Raw genomic sequence first — 16665 nt, 5'->3', positions numbered from 1 at the left:
AATATCTAATTACATTATTTTTGAAACAAAGATGTCAGTACTCCTGGATGATTTACATACGTTTTGGGGAATAATAATAGACTAAGTTATGTGCAGAAATGCACGCCGATTCATAACAGACAGAGACATATGAAAACAGCTCCGTTTCCCAGCATGCAACGGGAGACCGTGTCACTGTTACACGAACAAGCTCTAAAAATCAAATCCACTAAAATGTACGGACTAAAAATGGTACAATACCAATATGATTTTTATTGCAGTCAGTTTATTGGTCACATTTCTAAGTTCATATTTTCTGCACCATAATCAAGATGACTGTTATTTTGGAGAGTATTTAACCGGCTCGTCGGTCTCTTTCTCTTCCGTGGGTGGAAGCTCATTGTAGAGGTCACATGCAGAGTGCTCGTCACTCCACCAATCACCTCGGGGAAGGTCTGAGACAAGAGCCAATAGTTACCCTCGCAGGGCATCACCTGATTCGGGTGAGCGAGTGAACAGAAAGCAATGGCCAATGTGAGCGCTTGTCGCAGGAGAAGCTTCATGGCGCACTTTCAGCGTCATGAAGCGGATGTGGCGCTCACAGGCTTGGAATTACTCGCGGCTAGCAAATGAGTGCGATGTATGAGGTGGGGCACAGCTCCAGAACCCAATTCAGACTACTCTCCACCCACAATTTTTGGTGTTTAATTATAAACCCGTTTTCAGGTGTATTTGTAGAACAGACATAAAGCATAATTATTGTCTGTGCTTAAGATATATATATATATATATATATATATATATATATATATATATATATACTTTCATCCCTATATGACATTTAAGAAAATTAAATCATAAGGAAAATGAAAAGATATGCTAAGTATATACAGTGTATATGTGTGTGTATAAAGTATATAAAGTGAAAGCACTGTAAGGGTTGTTGATGTTTATTCAATTTGAGGAAGATCTTCCCAGAGGGGATTTATTATAACGTCTTATTGCCGATACAGGAATGTTCTCCTGTGTCTTTCCTTGTGTCCCTGCAGAAGGTGATGGAGTAGGTGGTCCGGATTATCCAATATGGACAATCATTATTTCAGTGACCTCCTCTCCACCATCTGTTTTGGATAGTCCAGTTTGCAGCCAATGATGAATCCTTTATTAGTCCCACAGTGGAGAAATGTATCCATACACTAAGGAACTCAGGGACATAAGGTCATTGTTATTCACTATTCCTTTTTTGTTTAAAAGTTCTTTTATTTGCAGCAGGATGACCTCAAGATGAATATATTAGAATGTCATTGTGCACTTCTGTTCAGTGTTATCTACTAGGGCCTTTTACTGGCTGAACTGGACCCACAGTAGGCAATGCCCATTTTTAGTGAAGCATGTAATAAGAAATAAAGGTTGCCTGCTAAATAATTTCTTGCCACAACTATCTGCGGCACAATATCCTATTTTTTGTTCACCAGTCAGTTATACTGTAGCGGTTCACTGTGGCTCCGTTTCCCAGCATGCCACAGGAGGCCATGTCATTGTCAACATAGCAAGACGTAGAATACAAATCCAATAAAATGTACGCATTCAAAGTTGCACGATACCAATATTGTGTTCATTGCAGTCAGTTTCTTGGTCACATTTCTAAGTTCATATTTTCTGCACCATAATCTAGATGACTGTGTTATTTTGGAGGGTATTTAACCGGCTTGTCGGTCTCTTTCTCTTCCGTGGGTGGAAGCTCATTGTAGAGGTCACATGCAGAGTGCTCGTCACTCCACCAATCACCTCGGGGAAGGTCTGAGACAAGAGCCAATAGCTACCCTCGCAGGGCATCACCTGATTCGGGTGAGCGAGTGAACAGAAAGCAATGGCCAATGTGAGCGCTTGTCGCAGAAGAAGCTTCATGGCGCAGTTTCAGCGTCATGAAGCGGATGTGGCGCTCACAGGCTTGGAATTACTCGCGGCTAGCAAATGAGTGCGATGTATGAGGTGGGGCACAGCTCCAGAACCCAATTCAGACTACTCTCCACCCACAATTTTTGGTGTTTAATTAAAAACCCGTTTTCAGCTGTATTTGTAGAACAGACATAAAGCATAATTACTGAATGTGCTTAAGATAGATATATATATACTTTCATCCCTATATGACATTTAAGAAAATTAAATCATAAGGAAAATGAAAAGATATGCTAAGTATATACAGTGTATGTGTGTGTGTATAAAGCAGTGTCGGCTCCTGAAAAAATTCTCAGGGGGGCCAATTTTTTTGATAATGATTAACCCAAAACCACAGACCTTCAGACAGCTGTCTATGTGTAGCATCATCACAATGCCATCAAGTCATGTGACTCCAGTCAGTGTGACGGCTGTGACTGAACTCTGCCTGTGAGCTTGTAGTTAGTTCATAAGCACAGACAGTCTGAGGCCGTCTGTTAGCTGCTGTCAGTAATCCAGCTCCTGGTCTTTGATTTGGTGATTTTTTTCAACAAGATTTAAATAATTATAATAATAATAAATATCAGATCCTCATTTGTGACTCCTGCATCTGAGCTTTTTCAAATATTAGAATAAATGCAATTGTAATCACTTTCAAGTAAACCAGATTGCTCCACCAGACAAGAAAAAAGATCAATGTTGAGTTTTTGTTTTGAAGGGCAACACCAGAAAAGCCGAACTCACGGAGGTAAAACCTGGCAAATCGCCAATAATCTCGGCTGTCGCGCATGCGCAGGCGCAATTTGTTAATGCCGTAACGTAAACATTTACACTAAGGTACAGGCATCTCAACATTTATTTGTCTTTGTACTTTGACCTTGTGTAACATGTGAAGTTATCAATAAAGGTATTTCTGCATTTCCCCTGCGCCTCACCTGTCGTCCTACATTCCTCTTTCAAGAGCACAGCTGACAACACGGCTGTCAGAGAACCCGTTTACAGGCGTTCATTAAAATCAGGCGGAGATCTTTTCTGACGTCGATCGTCAGGAAGAAAACGTTTCAGAAGACACTTTAGAAAATGTTCGAGAATGAGGAACAATGTGTTTCTGATTTTATTTTCATTTTATTTTGGAGTGACAGCGAACGTCTCCGAGATCTACCGGTCGATCGCGATCGACGTGTTGGCGACCGCTGCTCTAGGAGGTCCGACTTATATTGTTGCCAATGTGTCTTCATTGTTACGCCGATCGAAAGGAGTCTCTTTCAAAGAAAGTATTGAATCGCTGCTGTTGCCCTGAGCACTGGCCATCTCGACTGAATACGCCTCTGTCGAAGCTGTATGACGTACTGAGACGCTTTTACGTCGATTACTGATGACAAGACCTGGAGGGGCGACTCCTCCCGGAAGCCATAGAGAATGCATTGAGAGCTCTGTTTTGTGAAAAAAATGGGTTTAACATTGAGTCAATGGGAGAGGTCTGGGCGATTTTCATTTCGCCCAAAGTCGCCCCAGAAGGGGCGGGGCCATTTGAAGCACGACTTTAGGCTGACTGAATGACTGTTACCTGATTGGACAATGACATACAGAGGCAGAGCAGACGTCTAGTGGTAGAATGCGACTTTTTTCTTTTCTTTTTTCTTTTCCCCCCGAGGCAGTGCGTCGCCCCAATCGCCCTTATGGACAAGCCGCCCCTGGTATAAATCCAATAAAACGTACGCATTCAAAGTTCCACGATACCAATATTGTGTTTATTGCAGGAATGTTCTCCTGTGTCTTTCCTTGTGTCCCTGCAGAAGGTGGAGGAGTAGGTGGTCCGGATTATCCAATATGGACAATCATTATTTCAGTGACCTCCTCTCCACCATCTGTTTCGGATAGTCCAGTTTGCAGCCAATGATGAATCCTTTATTAGTCCCACAGTGGAGAAATGTATCCATACACTAAGGAACTCAGGGACATAAGGTCATTGTTATTCACTATTCCTTTTTAGTTTAAAAGTTCTTTTATTTGCAGCAGGATGACCTCAAGATGAATATATTAGAATGTCATTGTGCACTTCTGTTCAGTGTTATCTACTAGGGCCTTTTACTGGCTGAACTGGACCCACAGAAGGCAATGCCCATTTTTAGTGAAGCATGTAATAAGAAACAAAGGTTACCTGCTAAATAATTTCTTGCCACAATTATCTGCGGCACAATATCCTATTTTTTGTTCACCAGTCAGTAATACTGTAGCGGTTCGCTGTGGCTCAGTTTCCCAGCATGCCACAGGAGGCCATGTCATTGTCAACATAGCAAGACGTAGAATACAAATCCAATAAAACGTACGCATTCAAAGTTCCACGATACTAATATTGTGTTTATTGCAGTCAGTTTCTTGGTCACATTTCTAAGTTCATATTTTCTGCACCATAATCTAGATGACTGTGTTATTTTGGAGGGTATTTAACCGGCTTGTCGGTCTCTTTCTCTTCCGTGGGTGGAAGCTCATTGTAGAGGTCACATGCAGAGTGCTCGTCACTCCACCAATCACCTCGGGGAAGGTCTGAGACAAGAGCCAATAGCTACCCTCGCAGGGCATCACCTGATTCGGGTGAGTGAGTGAACAGAAAGCAATGGCCAATGTGAGCGCTTGTCGCAGGAGAAGCTTCATGGCGCAGTTTCAGCGTCATGAAGCGGATGTGGCGCTCACAGGCTTGGAATTACTCGCGGCTAGCAAATGAGTGCGATGTATGAGGTGGGGCACAGCTCCAGAACCCAATTCAGACTACTCTCCACCCACAATTTTTGGTGTTTAATTATAAACAATATATACTGTATATTTTATGATATAAGTTTAGATATATTAAACACCAAAAATGTGGGTATATATATATATATATATATGATTGTTTAAAACATATAAATATATATATTTTAAACAATCTTATAATATATATATCATATTTAAAAAATATAAAATGATATATAATTATCTATCATGTGCAACATTTTTACCTGTATTTAGCACTTTGATATAGATATGAAGGAGGCAAAATGGCTTGCCTGTCCCCCTGCTAAAGAATTGCTCCCAACAACTATTTTTTTAACAGTCCTTTGACCATTACTCTGTAGCAGTTATATGGAAAAGGTCCATCATTATTTCTGTGTCTAAAATGACATGCTCATCTGCCAACAATAACTTCAGACCGGCAACCTTAACATCTGTGGAAATTAAGTGTTTCGAGAGAGTCCTAGTAAACATACTTAAAATCGATTAGTTTTAGTATATCACAAGGAGACGGCCACTCTCAGGGTCTGGTGTGAAAAACCAAAGAATGTATATTTATTAGGGCTGTCAGCGTTAACGCGTTAATCTATGCGATTAATTTGGCCGCGTTAACGCACTAAAATATTTTAACGCAATTAACGCAACTTTGTTTACTTCCGGTGTTCGTTGAAGTTTTTACACTCAAACCGAGTGTCAAACCGCGGCAGTACGGTTTAACACTGTTTCCGTTTTTAAAACAATTATTTCTCCGCGAAAATAAGGAGCATAAATCAGTTTAACTCGTGGATGAATCAGTCGGGTTTCCTTCTGCGCCTCCTTCCTCCCGTCTCCCCCTCTGATACACAGAGGAACGAAGGGGCGACGTGTCGGGTGACGCGGCGCGGAAAGAACTCGTCACACGAAACCTTCAACGTGATTGGTCAATCCGTTTGTCTGTCAACATTTTGGGGAAAAAACAACCAATGAACACTCAGTAAATCACAAAGGACCTCCCACCTCACGGGTGAGGCTCTATAGCAGCCTGTCAGTCAGAGAGCAGAGAACAAGGCACCAGGACAACTTAGCCTCATTGAATAGAGCTGAGATTGTTCTGGAATGTTTGATGTATAACACGTGGGTATGTGTCATATGCAAACGCCTTTAAAAGGTGAATTTAATTTTTTTTGTAAAATGTATAAAATGAGCCCAGCCTCCAGAGGGTTAACGTGACATATGTGAATGTCAGTCAGTTACCAAGGCCACTGGTTCTGCTGCTGTTCAATGTTAAAGATGACAGGACCAATGGGGTCTCAATATACTTTTTTTTTTTTACTAATCTGATATTTCACTGAAGAAACAATTTATCATCCACAATATTAAATACCTCGCTGGCACTTTATAGGTAGGAGCCTCTTTGAAAACACAGCTCTGTGTGAAGTTTGGTCTTTAAAAAGAATGAACTTTTAACTCTTAACTTTTAATTGCGATTAATCGCGATTAATTAATCGCAATTTCAAAATGTGCGATTAATTAGTTAAATTTTTTTAATCGATTGACAGCCCTAATATTTGTATTTCAGTTGAGTGTCCATGACCCTGAACATCTTATCTCAATAATGAAGTGAAATAAAACAAAAACACTGTCAAGGAAAGCAAACTGACTTGGTGGTGGTGTAGTGTGACCTGTTGACCTGGGGAGCATGGCCAGGGCAGACCTTTTACCAAAATGGGTCATGTTCCTGCTGACCCAGTTTTGGGCCTTATCAGAGCGTGTAGTTTCCCGTACTGTACAATCTTAAACAGAGAGCCACTGAATTAAAACCTAAAACAACATCTGTAGATGTCATAATGATAAGGAAGACAAGGAACGTTTTTGAATAAAATTCCTATTCCTAAATTAATTTGGGACTTTTCTTTCGATGTGGTTGGGGATCAGAGTTAAAACTACACATTTAAAACTAATAATGTTCACTCTTGCATGGCAAGTTTCAGTATTTTTGGGGATTCCCATTATTTAAACTAACAGACATAAATACAATATTTCATACCCTGTGGCATCTCTTCTCTGAACTCTGCAAGGAAACGGTACGTACTTAAACCCACACAGTCCATAAATGTTGAATTTTTCATGATTTATAGTCATTATCAAGTTTTGCATATTTTTGTGCGTGATGTGTCTCTGTGATTTGTGTTATATGCTGTGTCTCTGTCTCGGCACAAGTTGACTTTTGGGGACAAGTCAAGTGATTGTTCATTGTTTTGTTGTGCTTTTTGCTTCAAATCCAGGTATGACCTATGAAGTCTGGTAGCCTGATTTGTAATGTGATAGCTTTCTTGCCTCGTGAAGCTCACACAAATAATAATCCACCTGTCCGAGAAAAAATCTGGATCTGTGTCAGGGCAGATAGTTGATGAACTGACCACGACCCCCTTTTTTTGTAATTATCTGATGGATTTGTTACATGTGACCCAACATGAGAAAGTCAGCCAGATAAAAGAAATGGAAGCCAGGTCAGAAGGAGAAAATAGTAGGAAAACAACAAAGAATTCAGGTTAAATGATGTGTGTGTATATGTATACTAATTACACTGTCACTCTATTTAGATTTATTTATAGATTTAAATCAGTTTTCTATAAGAAGCCTGATCTTTATTTTTGCCCATGCAAATTGTAGATATATTGACCTCTAGATAATTCAGAATAATATTCATGTGTTTCCAAACAATACTGATATAAACAAGCCTGCATCCAGCATCAGCCAATCTGAGGTCACGGCCACTCACATTAGGAACAGATTGGAATAATGGGAGCATTAATGGCTTAAAAAAAGAGGGCGTCGCCTTTCCCCCCAGGTAGAGACAGAAACATGTGTGTGCTGACCCAGCATCAGTCAAATGTGATGACAAACAATAGTGTCATTAATTTAATTTAATTATCATTTAATAGATCACTTTTAGAATGGTTTGGATCACATCTTCTTTCCCAGAGGGAAAACAGAAATTGAAGAAAAATAAAAAAATTATACATTTGTTCATGCGTTTGATTTATATTGTTACAATATTTTTTATTCGAGAGATATTTAAAGTTGTATGTTTTTTTATCACATTTTATAACTGATTCATATGTGTGTTACTGATTTGTTAAATGATTATTTATAGCATAGGTATTGTATATTTACCAAATTTGCCAAAACTAATTATACTTCATGGTGTCTATTTAAAAAAGTTCACTTTCAACAATTTTGGTGCACCTTTTAAAACGTGTGCAATCAACCACATGGATCAGCTTGGACCGCCACACGTCTTTTGTTGTTCTTTTTACAGATATTGTCTTGCAGCATCCTCAACCTGCAGTGGCATATTGTGTTACACCACCACCCCTTCCCCCCTCACCAGCATGCCAAATGGTTGATCCCATATTCTTCAATATGACCTGTGAAAATGAACACTGCACATTCGTGCACACACACATGCACACCCACCCACGCACACCCACCCACCCACCCACCCACACACACACACACACACGCTCTAGCCATGTGTTTTGAGACTACTCTTAACTCTAAACATTGTAGCTGACATGTGATTTCTGGAATGGTGTTGGAAACTGAAGTTTACTGGGGCACTCGGGTGGATAAAAGAGGATGGCCACCCTTGATCTTTCCATATTTTCACAAAGGAGAGGAACGGGGAACTGAGTGGACACAACGAGAAGAAGAATCCAGACACAGAAATATCATCTAATTTTAAAAGGGGAATATATATTTTTGGACAACTGAAACAATTTCTTGAGGATACAAATCCTTCACACTTAAATGCACACTGTTGTCATTGGACATCTCTGTAATTTCCTGAACAACAGGAATATGTCAAGGTGTGTTTTTTCTCTTCAATTGAGGTTTTTGTAAACTTAATAAATTAATATTCTTGCAAGGATATATTTTTCTCTGTGCATCGATTGTTGCCTTTTCATTATAGCCTACTTGTGAGTGGCTGTCTCACTGCCTGCACTATCAGCATGCCTTTGTTAGTGTGGAAATGCATGTTGCTGTGTGCGTTGATGCGTGCGGCGGCATGCGCCTGCGTGCTGAACAATCACACCTTATGGATTGAGAGGCGCGACTGTGCCCAGTGTGTGGCCATCAACACCATCTGCAACGGCTACTGTTACACACAGGCGACTACACACTCTCACACTGTTCATGACAACTCTTCATGTTGTAGATATTTCAACAACGTGTAAGATCAGGTGATTTGGATGTGGTGATGCTAATGATAAGAATACTTGAAACAAACTGCAACAAAATTAGATGCAGCATCCTAAATCTTCAAAAACATGCTTTTGCTCAATTCTAAATTCGACAGTGGTGTAAGAGAAGAGGCACACTGCACACATATATATTTCACTTCCATAAAAGTAATACGTGTATACATATAATATAATGTTAAGATAAAGTAGAATATAATGTAGATGTACACATAGACCTGCCTCAGTGTACCTTTGTGGTCGAACCATTGAGAAAGCGTGCCCGAACTAAACTTCTCATTTCAGGACACCGACTTGCGGGTACATTTCGGGAGACGTTTTGTGATCCAGCGCAGCTGTGTGCCTCTCTCCCTGGTGTACCGCACCGCCCACGTGCCGGGCTGCCCTCAGGATGTCAACTCGCAGCTGTATTATCCCACTGCCCATCGGTGCAGCTGCGAGGGCTGCGACGCGCGCACACACCACTGTGTGCGCACCAGCCGTGCCTCCAATGACCGGTGCACTGTGACCCTCGGCGGCGTGAAGAGCCAGACCCAGCCCTCTGTGGGAACATGACAATATGCGAACACATGCGATGCACATGCATGGCAAATGATATGCTGACGGACCAGACGTTATGGTTGTGCATTGGAGTTGCCCGTGTTGTTTTTTTCTTGTTCGGTAAGGTATTTCAATAAAACACTGCATTGAACATGCGTTGTAACGTCATTGTGTACAATTGTGTAAATTTAAAAAAGTGAGAATAATTGTAGTCTATGGAAATACATGAGCACGTAACAAATGTATATCCATCTTAAACCCTACTCTAATATGCCTATTTAGGAATGATTTTGTTCATTTGAATGGATTTTATTGAACGTGGCTAGTTCGGGTGTCTGTCAAACCTGTGAGAAAGGTTTAGGAAAAGTTGCATCACGCTCACCTGCGTGAAGTATGTCGATGAACAGAGTTGGCCCTCCCACTTTACAAATACACTCTTTTCATTGGCCGTCACGTCAGGAGTAAATCGCCACTGGCTGTTTGCGCTTCCTTGCGGCCTAGTCAGCACCTTGTTCATTCATTCGGTCCTGCAGCGAAGCGAGACAGCGTTTTCTCTTTGCAGAAAAAGCAGCAAATAATCTCGCATTTTAAGGTGGGTCATGCATTTTCTTACCGGCACACAGTTTATAGTCTACCGTAGTTATGTTTCCTTCGAACGGCCATATTTGACCTTTATCCTTGTCAGTTTCGCCGACTGTAGCTCAGTTAGCTCGTTAAAGTAGCAGGGCAGGTATGCAGAGCAGATATATGCATGTGAATCGTGGGAACACATCGTCACCTTCCTAATATAATGGCCAAATGTCATTTAACTGATTTTTTAGAAAACACCAAAAACGTGACCACATATTGATCATATGATATTGTGATGTTATGTTATACTTCAGGGGTATACTCACATGATGTGTTCAAATGAGGATGTAGGCGATGTTACCAGAGGTGGCCAGTATCATAAGGAGATGATTTAGGCAACACAAAAATCAGTATTTTATTCACTATTATAACATCATTTTAGGAAAGTGACTATATTCAAAGCGCACACACAGTAAAGGCTACCGTATCAGAATTATCTTTTTTTAATATCTGTATTATTAAGTGAGTAGATGTGGATTGGATTATGAATGTTACTATAGTATAAATAACAATGAATGTGTCTCTATACATAATTTCAATAAACAAGACAGTGTATGGCAGCACCTTTTGCATAGTCTGACTGCTCAAAGTTGAATAAGGTGGTATAAATTTATACTTTTTTAAATTTTAAACCAGTCCATGAATGTTTAGTTTAGTTATCATAAGGCTTTGGACAGAGGACTTGTTGGCAACTTCCCTCACAAGATGGGGCGACGTCTCCATCTCCCCATCTTGTGAGCTGGTTAGCTTAGGGGTTGAGTTCAGTCGGGTGATGACGGACCTTGCCTTCATTCTTGGCCGGTGGTCCAGTGGGTGGAGATTAATGTGAAACTTATCCCTGGATCTTCGGGGCTGGACTCTCTCTCTCTATATAAGTCTGACCTTCTTTCTACTCCTGCCTTGCAACTCCCAGCCTGCTTTCCCTCTGCTGCCTCCTTCTGTGCAGATCATCTTTTGCACTCACAACAACCAAGAACCAAGAACCATGGCTCAGCAACAGCAGATTAGGTATGCAGCTGCTCTGTCCATTAGGACACGACAGCAAACCCTCCAGCGTGATGCCGTATGTAGGCTGCTCAAAGAGCAAAATAGAAATGAAGCATTCTTTGATTATTTAACTGCATTAATGTAATATAAAACAGTTTGGTTACCCCTGTGTTTCTCATGAGCTAACATGGCTAAGCATAGAAGCCTTAGGGTGAGCGATGCCTTCTGCACATATGTATGTAGTGTAATTTACTCTGTTGACAAGTTATTTTTGGGTGACCAGATTCCCGGAGGCAGTCACACTCTAAAAAGTTGAGTTGCAATGCCTCACACGTTGGAGATGGTGTCCTTAATTTTGTGATTTTAGATGACCACATCCTTGTACTTCTTCAGTTCAGCTCCAGAGGGTTTTGTAACATCACTTGAACTTGGTGTGTAGACATGTTGTAAGAAAGGGAATGATTGTTATGTGCATGTCTGCTCTGACTTGTCCTTAAACAGCCTCCCTGCCAAACTGATAAATGGAGGGATTGCAGGCATAGTCGGAGTCACCTGTGTGTTTCCAATCGACCTGGCCAAGACCCGCCTACAGAACCAGTGCAGCGGGCAGCAACTCTACAAGAACATGTAAGAGCCAGCCAAATGAAAAGATCACAGATGAACCCTCCCTGACCCATTCAGTATTTAGTATTTACCCTTTAGATATTTACCTACCACACATCATTTGACAACTATCTCCTCGTTTGAAGACTCTTCCAAGGTTAACATTTTCCAAGCTCTGGTTTTATTTTATACAATCATATTCTCTTTAATTATATTATGTATAAAAAAAGGTCAAAATAAGGGTATCCTTTAAATCCTTTGCATAACTATCGATGTCTCTGCATTTTCTCCTTCAGGATGGATTGCCTAATAAAGACAGTAAAATCAGAAGGCTACTTTGGCATGTACAGAGGTAAGACTAGTCTCATTGTCCATACCATACGGATGTTTTTAAGATGTGCCTGAATAGTCTTCTTGAATAGAATATCATGGATATCACATTTGTTTTTGAGACCCGTTATGCACTTAAAATTGGCCTAAGCCAAACCGACCAATTTCATCTGACGCCCAAAGAAGGATGCTTTTCTTATTCCGAGTTTATTTTTAAAAAAAAATTCATGATACATTTAAATAGGTTAATCTGTGGTTCGTCTTGTAAGGCGGCGATCACATAACCACAACTCACTGCACTGAGCTAATGGCCATTGTATACCTCACATAAACCATTGCTGCTTTATCTGATTGTCAACCTCTGTAATGTGTAATTAAATCCTATGACGGACATCTTGCTGCATCAATGGTTCATTAGTATTACATTTGACAATGCTTGTTATTGCAGGCGCAGCAGTAAATCTCACCCTGGTAACTCCCGAGAAGGCCATCAAACTGGCTGCTAATGACTTCTTCCGCCATCGGTTGAGCAAAGATGGGTGAGTAGTACCACGGAATAAGACAGACTCCTGTGCGGCAATGTCATTCCCTTTTTTTCTTTTTAAAACCCGGTTCACGTGTCTTCAGCGGCAGGTTGACATTATTTAAGGAGATGTTGGCAGGATGCTGTGCAGGAATGTGCCAGGTCATTATCACCACACCTATGGAGATGCTCAAGATCCAGTTGCAGGATGCTGGCAGGCTAGGTAATTCCAAGTAAATCAGCAGCATCAAATAATGCTTTCATGTGCTTTTTACGTCCGTCTGAAACGGTTCCAACATGTTTCCTCTATCTGACAGCGGCCCAGCAGAGGATGGCGCCTAGTGTAGTAACGACTCTGAAGATGGGGGGGACCAGCGCTGTTCTGAGCCGTTCCTACAACTCCAGCCCTGCGCCTCAAGTCACGCGAGTGTCCGCCACACAAATCACCAGAGAGCTGCTGCGCACCAAAGGAGTGACGGGACTGTACAGGGGACTCGGCGCCACATTGATGAGGTGAGATGGGATTTTAATGTTTGCTCTTCCTTCAAGCCACAGTCGATAACTATAGTCATATTTGTTCAAGCTGTCAGTATATCCTGGAAGTAGAGAGATAATCTGTGAAAAATATCAGGTTCCTCTGCCTGAAAAGCGGTCATTCCCTGTTAAACAGTCGAGCCAAAACCGAGCGCCGCCCGCACAGTGCTTTTCTTTTTGCAGCTAAACCGTTCACTAAAATGTGTTTCTGAAATCACATTTTGGAAGAGAAAATAGTCTTTTTTTCTTTTTGATCACTTTGATCGGTTCTTGAGTCATGAACGTCGTAGAGACTCTTCGGCTCTGACTGGTTGTTTTTCTTCGTTCGCTTAATTCATCCAAATGCCATTAGGAGCACTCAACGGTGGCAAAGGAACAGGTTCTCTCTCTCGTGCACTAGTCTCAATATATAGTGACAGTTTGAGTAAATGTGATAAATCTCTCTCTCTCTTTCTCTCTCTCTATATATATATATATATTTAACTGGTTTTTGGTCTCTGGTCAACAGCCTCTTAATGCTTATTTTGTTGCCTTTTTCTAGGGACATCCCGTTCTCTGTTCTGTATTTCCCTCTTTTTGCACATCTGCACCAGCTGGGCCAGCGTTCATCTGAAGACCCATCAGTGCCCTTTTATTGGTCCTTCATGTCTGGCTGCCTGGCTGCATCCATTGCTGCTGTGGCTGTCAGCCCTTGTGACGGTCAGTGACTCAATCTATGCAGATATCTGGTCACCGACTATACTTAATATTAATTGAAATGTTAGTCTTTTTCTAGATAACTAATGTGCTTGGTATGTTTTGTGCAGTGGTGAAGACGAGGCTACAATCACTCAATAAAGGAGCTAACGAGGAAACCTACAATGGAGTGGCGGACTGCGTCAGGTAAATAAGTCTCTGTCATCCAACATCAAGGCTTTGCTTCCACAGGGTTTGTACGAGTGGCACCGGTTCCATGCTAACCCTGCACACTCTCCTCATTGCAGGAAGATCCTGAGAAAGGAGGGTCCTGGCGCATTCCTTAAGGGTGCCGGTTGCCGGGCCCTAGTTATTGCCCCACTCTTTGGCATCGTACAGGTTGTGTACTTTGTAGGGGTTGGAGACTTCCTGCTTGGGTACACACCCTACAATATCTACTCTGCATAAACCAGTTATTTACTCTGTCTGACCCTTTTTAAATTACAGGCAGCTATGCACTGGGCATCGCCCCGGACCGAGTTCTCTACTGTGTACCTTCGTTAGTGTTGGAGGATAAAAACGCTAACGGGACCAGAGAGATGCCATTCTATTTCAAAATAGTTCACATTATGGCTTTAAGCACAACTTGGTCTAGTTTACGAGATTGCAACTTGTATTTCCATATGTTGTTTTTTCTGTGTTTTTTTCTTCCTTTTGAACAACCTGGTTTGTAAAACTGATTGTTTAAAAGGTCACAGCTTAAGACTGAAGGAACATCTGGACTTCCTGTATGCCATACAGGAATCCTGTGTTGAATTACTTTCCGTTGCAAGGAGGGATTTCCTGTATTATTGAATTGTTTTCCCATTATCTTTATCTACACTGCTTCATAATTGGTCACTAAACTGAAACTATGCGTAGGTGCTTTCTGGTGTTTGTCTTTCAGGACAATGTTGTTGAGGTGTTTGGGTTTTTTGAGGGACAACGTGGCAGCCGACAAAACTCTTCATGTTACAAGCAGACTTGAAGTTTGCAACTAAATAAGGCCTTCTGCAGTTAGCTTTGGAGACCTGCTGTTTGGAGAGAAGTAAATTGTGTTTAGTCTCGCCAGACCTTCCGCTGTGCTCTGGCTCCACACATTAATATTCTTAACTCGGGGGGGGACACACACACAATCTGGTTTGTGTTTCAAACAAATCACGGTTGTCTTGGTCAACACTAAGCACAGAATGCAGCGATGGATAGACAAGAACATGCTGGCTGAAATGATTGACTGGTACCCACAATCTACTTCGGAGTCAGACTAGATGTTGCTAAACTCGTCTAATGAGGGCCAGGCCTTTATTAATGTGATTTGATATGCTTTTGGGACCAAGTCTTTTGGAAAAGGTGTCTCATGACTTATAAATAGCCACTCGTTGATAGTGGTGGTTCGTGACTGGTCCGGTTCGCTTGTCTGTTGGAGATACAGCAGCCCACACAAGTGTATCATGTATTAAGCAGCAGAACGCAGAGCAATTTTGGGCAGCACCCTCTAAAAGAAAATGTCATGTGTCAAACAGTTTTATGTAAATATGTATCCTGTATGTTTTCATTTCTCAAACTTTGCCAAATTAGACACAAATTAAGAGCGGATTTTAAAATGTCAACATGTTCAAAAGTGTTTTAACCAGTTTAGAGGAACATTTATTATATTTTAAGTTCATTGTGATGAACTTAATTAATTGACTTGCAAATGTAAATACATTTCTGATGAATAAATATTTATGAATACAGTGTTTACTTGTGGAGTGTGTGTGCAGCTGGAAAAATTGCATCTTCAGTCATATATTCTCAGGTAGAGCTGTAGGGAATAGTGACGGTGTGATACTTTCTCTGATGCTGTCTTAAGGTGCGTCCGCCAGCTCCTCTGCACATGCATCACTGGCCAGAACGTTTGAGAGAAATGCTCAAGCTGCAGCGCTGGGGTAACTCGACCCTGGGGAGTCCTGGAGCCTCCGTCGCATAACCAAATATTCAGCTGCCCTTTCAGCTCAAGTGCAGAAAGATGAAACTGATGTGAAACACGTGACCAAACCTGGCAACCTATTTAATCAGAGGGGATTTTAAATCCTGTCAGCTGGGAAGGAATACAAATTAAAAAAAACATGTTATGATATAAGTTCATCTGTTTGAATGTGTTTCTGTAAACATCATTTGTAATGGCTACCTTGATCATTACCTTCGCATTGAAAATGCGGAAGGTTATGTTTTGATCGCCGTGTATTTATTTGTATGCGTGTTCCTCGCATACAATTTTTTTTTAAAAACCGCATCGCATGAAATTTGGTGGGACGATTGGTTATTATCTGGGGACCATTTGATTAGATTTTGGCATCAATTGGGTCAAAGGTCAAGGTCATGGAAAGGTCAACATCTTCTTTTTACCATAGCAAGGTCAATTTGTATCCAATTGGCAGGCAACTAATGCCAAAATGTTCATAATTCAATGCCCAATCTTGTGATATGCGAAGGTATGCGCTCTACCGAGTGCCCATTCTAGTTTTGACTTGTTTTTTACCCCAATCTGTTAAAGCAATACTTACATATAACTAATTCTTGGATCTCTGCACACGATTCCTTGTACTATATATTTATGTGCTACAGTGAATTAGTACTGGCTTTCCTGGGGATCATACGTTTCCTTGTAATACTTAGACAGCAGGTCCTGCTCCATATTTAACTCATTAATGTATGCTGATTTTTATTTTACGCAAGCAATAATTAAAAGGATTTTTTCCCCCTTCCTTTTATGCTTTTTACACTTTCAATAAAACCCTGCACCACTTTAAAATAATAGACGATGAAAGTATCATCCGGTATACATTACATTTGGTACAGTGTGGAGGTTTTATTTCAATATTGGAAGAC

The 16665-nt window shown here is 41.0% G+C and overlaps 2 protein-coding genes across 2 annotated transcripts; both read left to right on the top strand.

The window, feature by feature from the left end:
* The first annotated feature begins 8684 nt into the window (after positions 1–8684).
* On the top strand, positions 8685–9488 carry LOC130199390 (thyrotropin subunit beta-like). The gene is made up of 2 exons (XM_056422850.1): positions 8685–8843; positions 9219–9488. Exons 1-2 carry the CDS (start codon positions 8685–8687, stop codon positions 9486–9488), a joined length of 429 nt encoding a protein of 142 aa, XP_056278825.1.
* Positions 9489–9990: 502 nt separating this feature from the next.
* LOC130199371 (mitochondrial glutamate carrier 1-like) lies at positions 9991–15533 on the top strand. Its single transcript, XM_056422809.1, has 10 exons — positions 9991–10065; positions 11017–11111; positions 11592–11717; positions 11990–12045; positions 12472–12562; positions 12651–12769; positions 12864–13059; positions 13622–13779; positions 13887–13962; positions 14064–15533. The coding sequence occupies exons 2-10, from the start codon at positions 11089–11091 to the stop codon at positions 14221–14223; spliced, it is 1005 nt and encodes a 334-aa protein (XP_056278784.1). The 5' UTR covers positions 9991–10065; positions 11017–11088; the 3' UTR covers positions 14224–15533.
* Positions 15534–16665: the final 1132 nt, after the last annotated feature.

This window comes from Pseudoliparis swirei, chromosome 9 (genome assembly GCF_029220125.1).
Source record: "Pseudoliparis swirei isolate HS2019 ecotype Mariana Trench chromosome 9, NWPU_hadal_v1, whole genome shotgun sequence".
In the NCBI taxonomy this organism is placed as follows: Eukaryota; Metazoa; Chordata; class Actinopteri; order Perciformes; family Liparidae; genus Pseudoliparis; species Pseudoliparis swirei.
The sequence above is the reverse complement of the archived record's forward strand: the minus strand, read 5'-3'. Positions and strand labels throughout refer to the sequence as shown.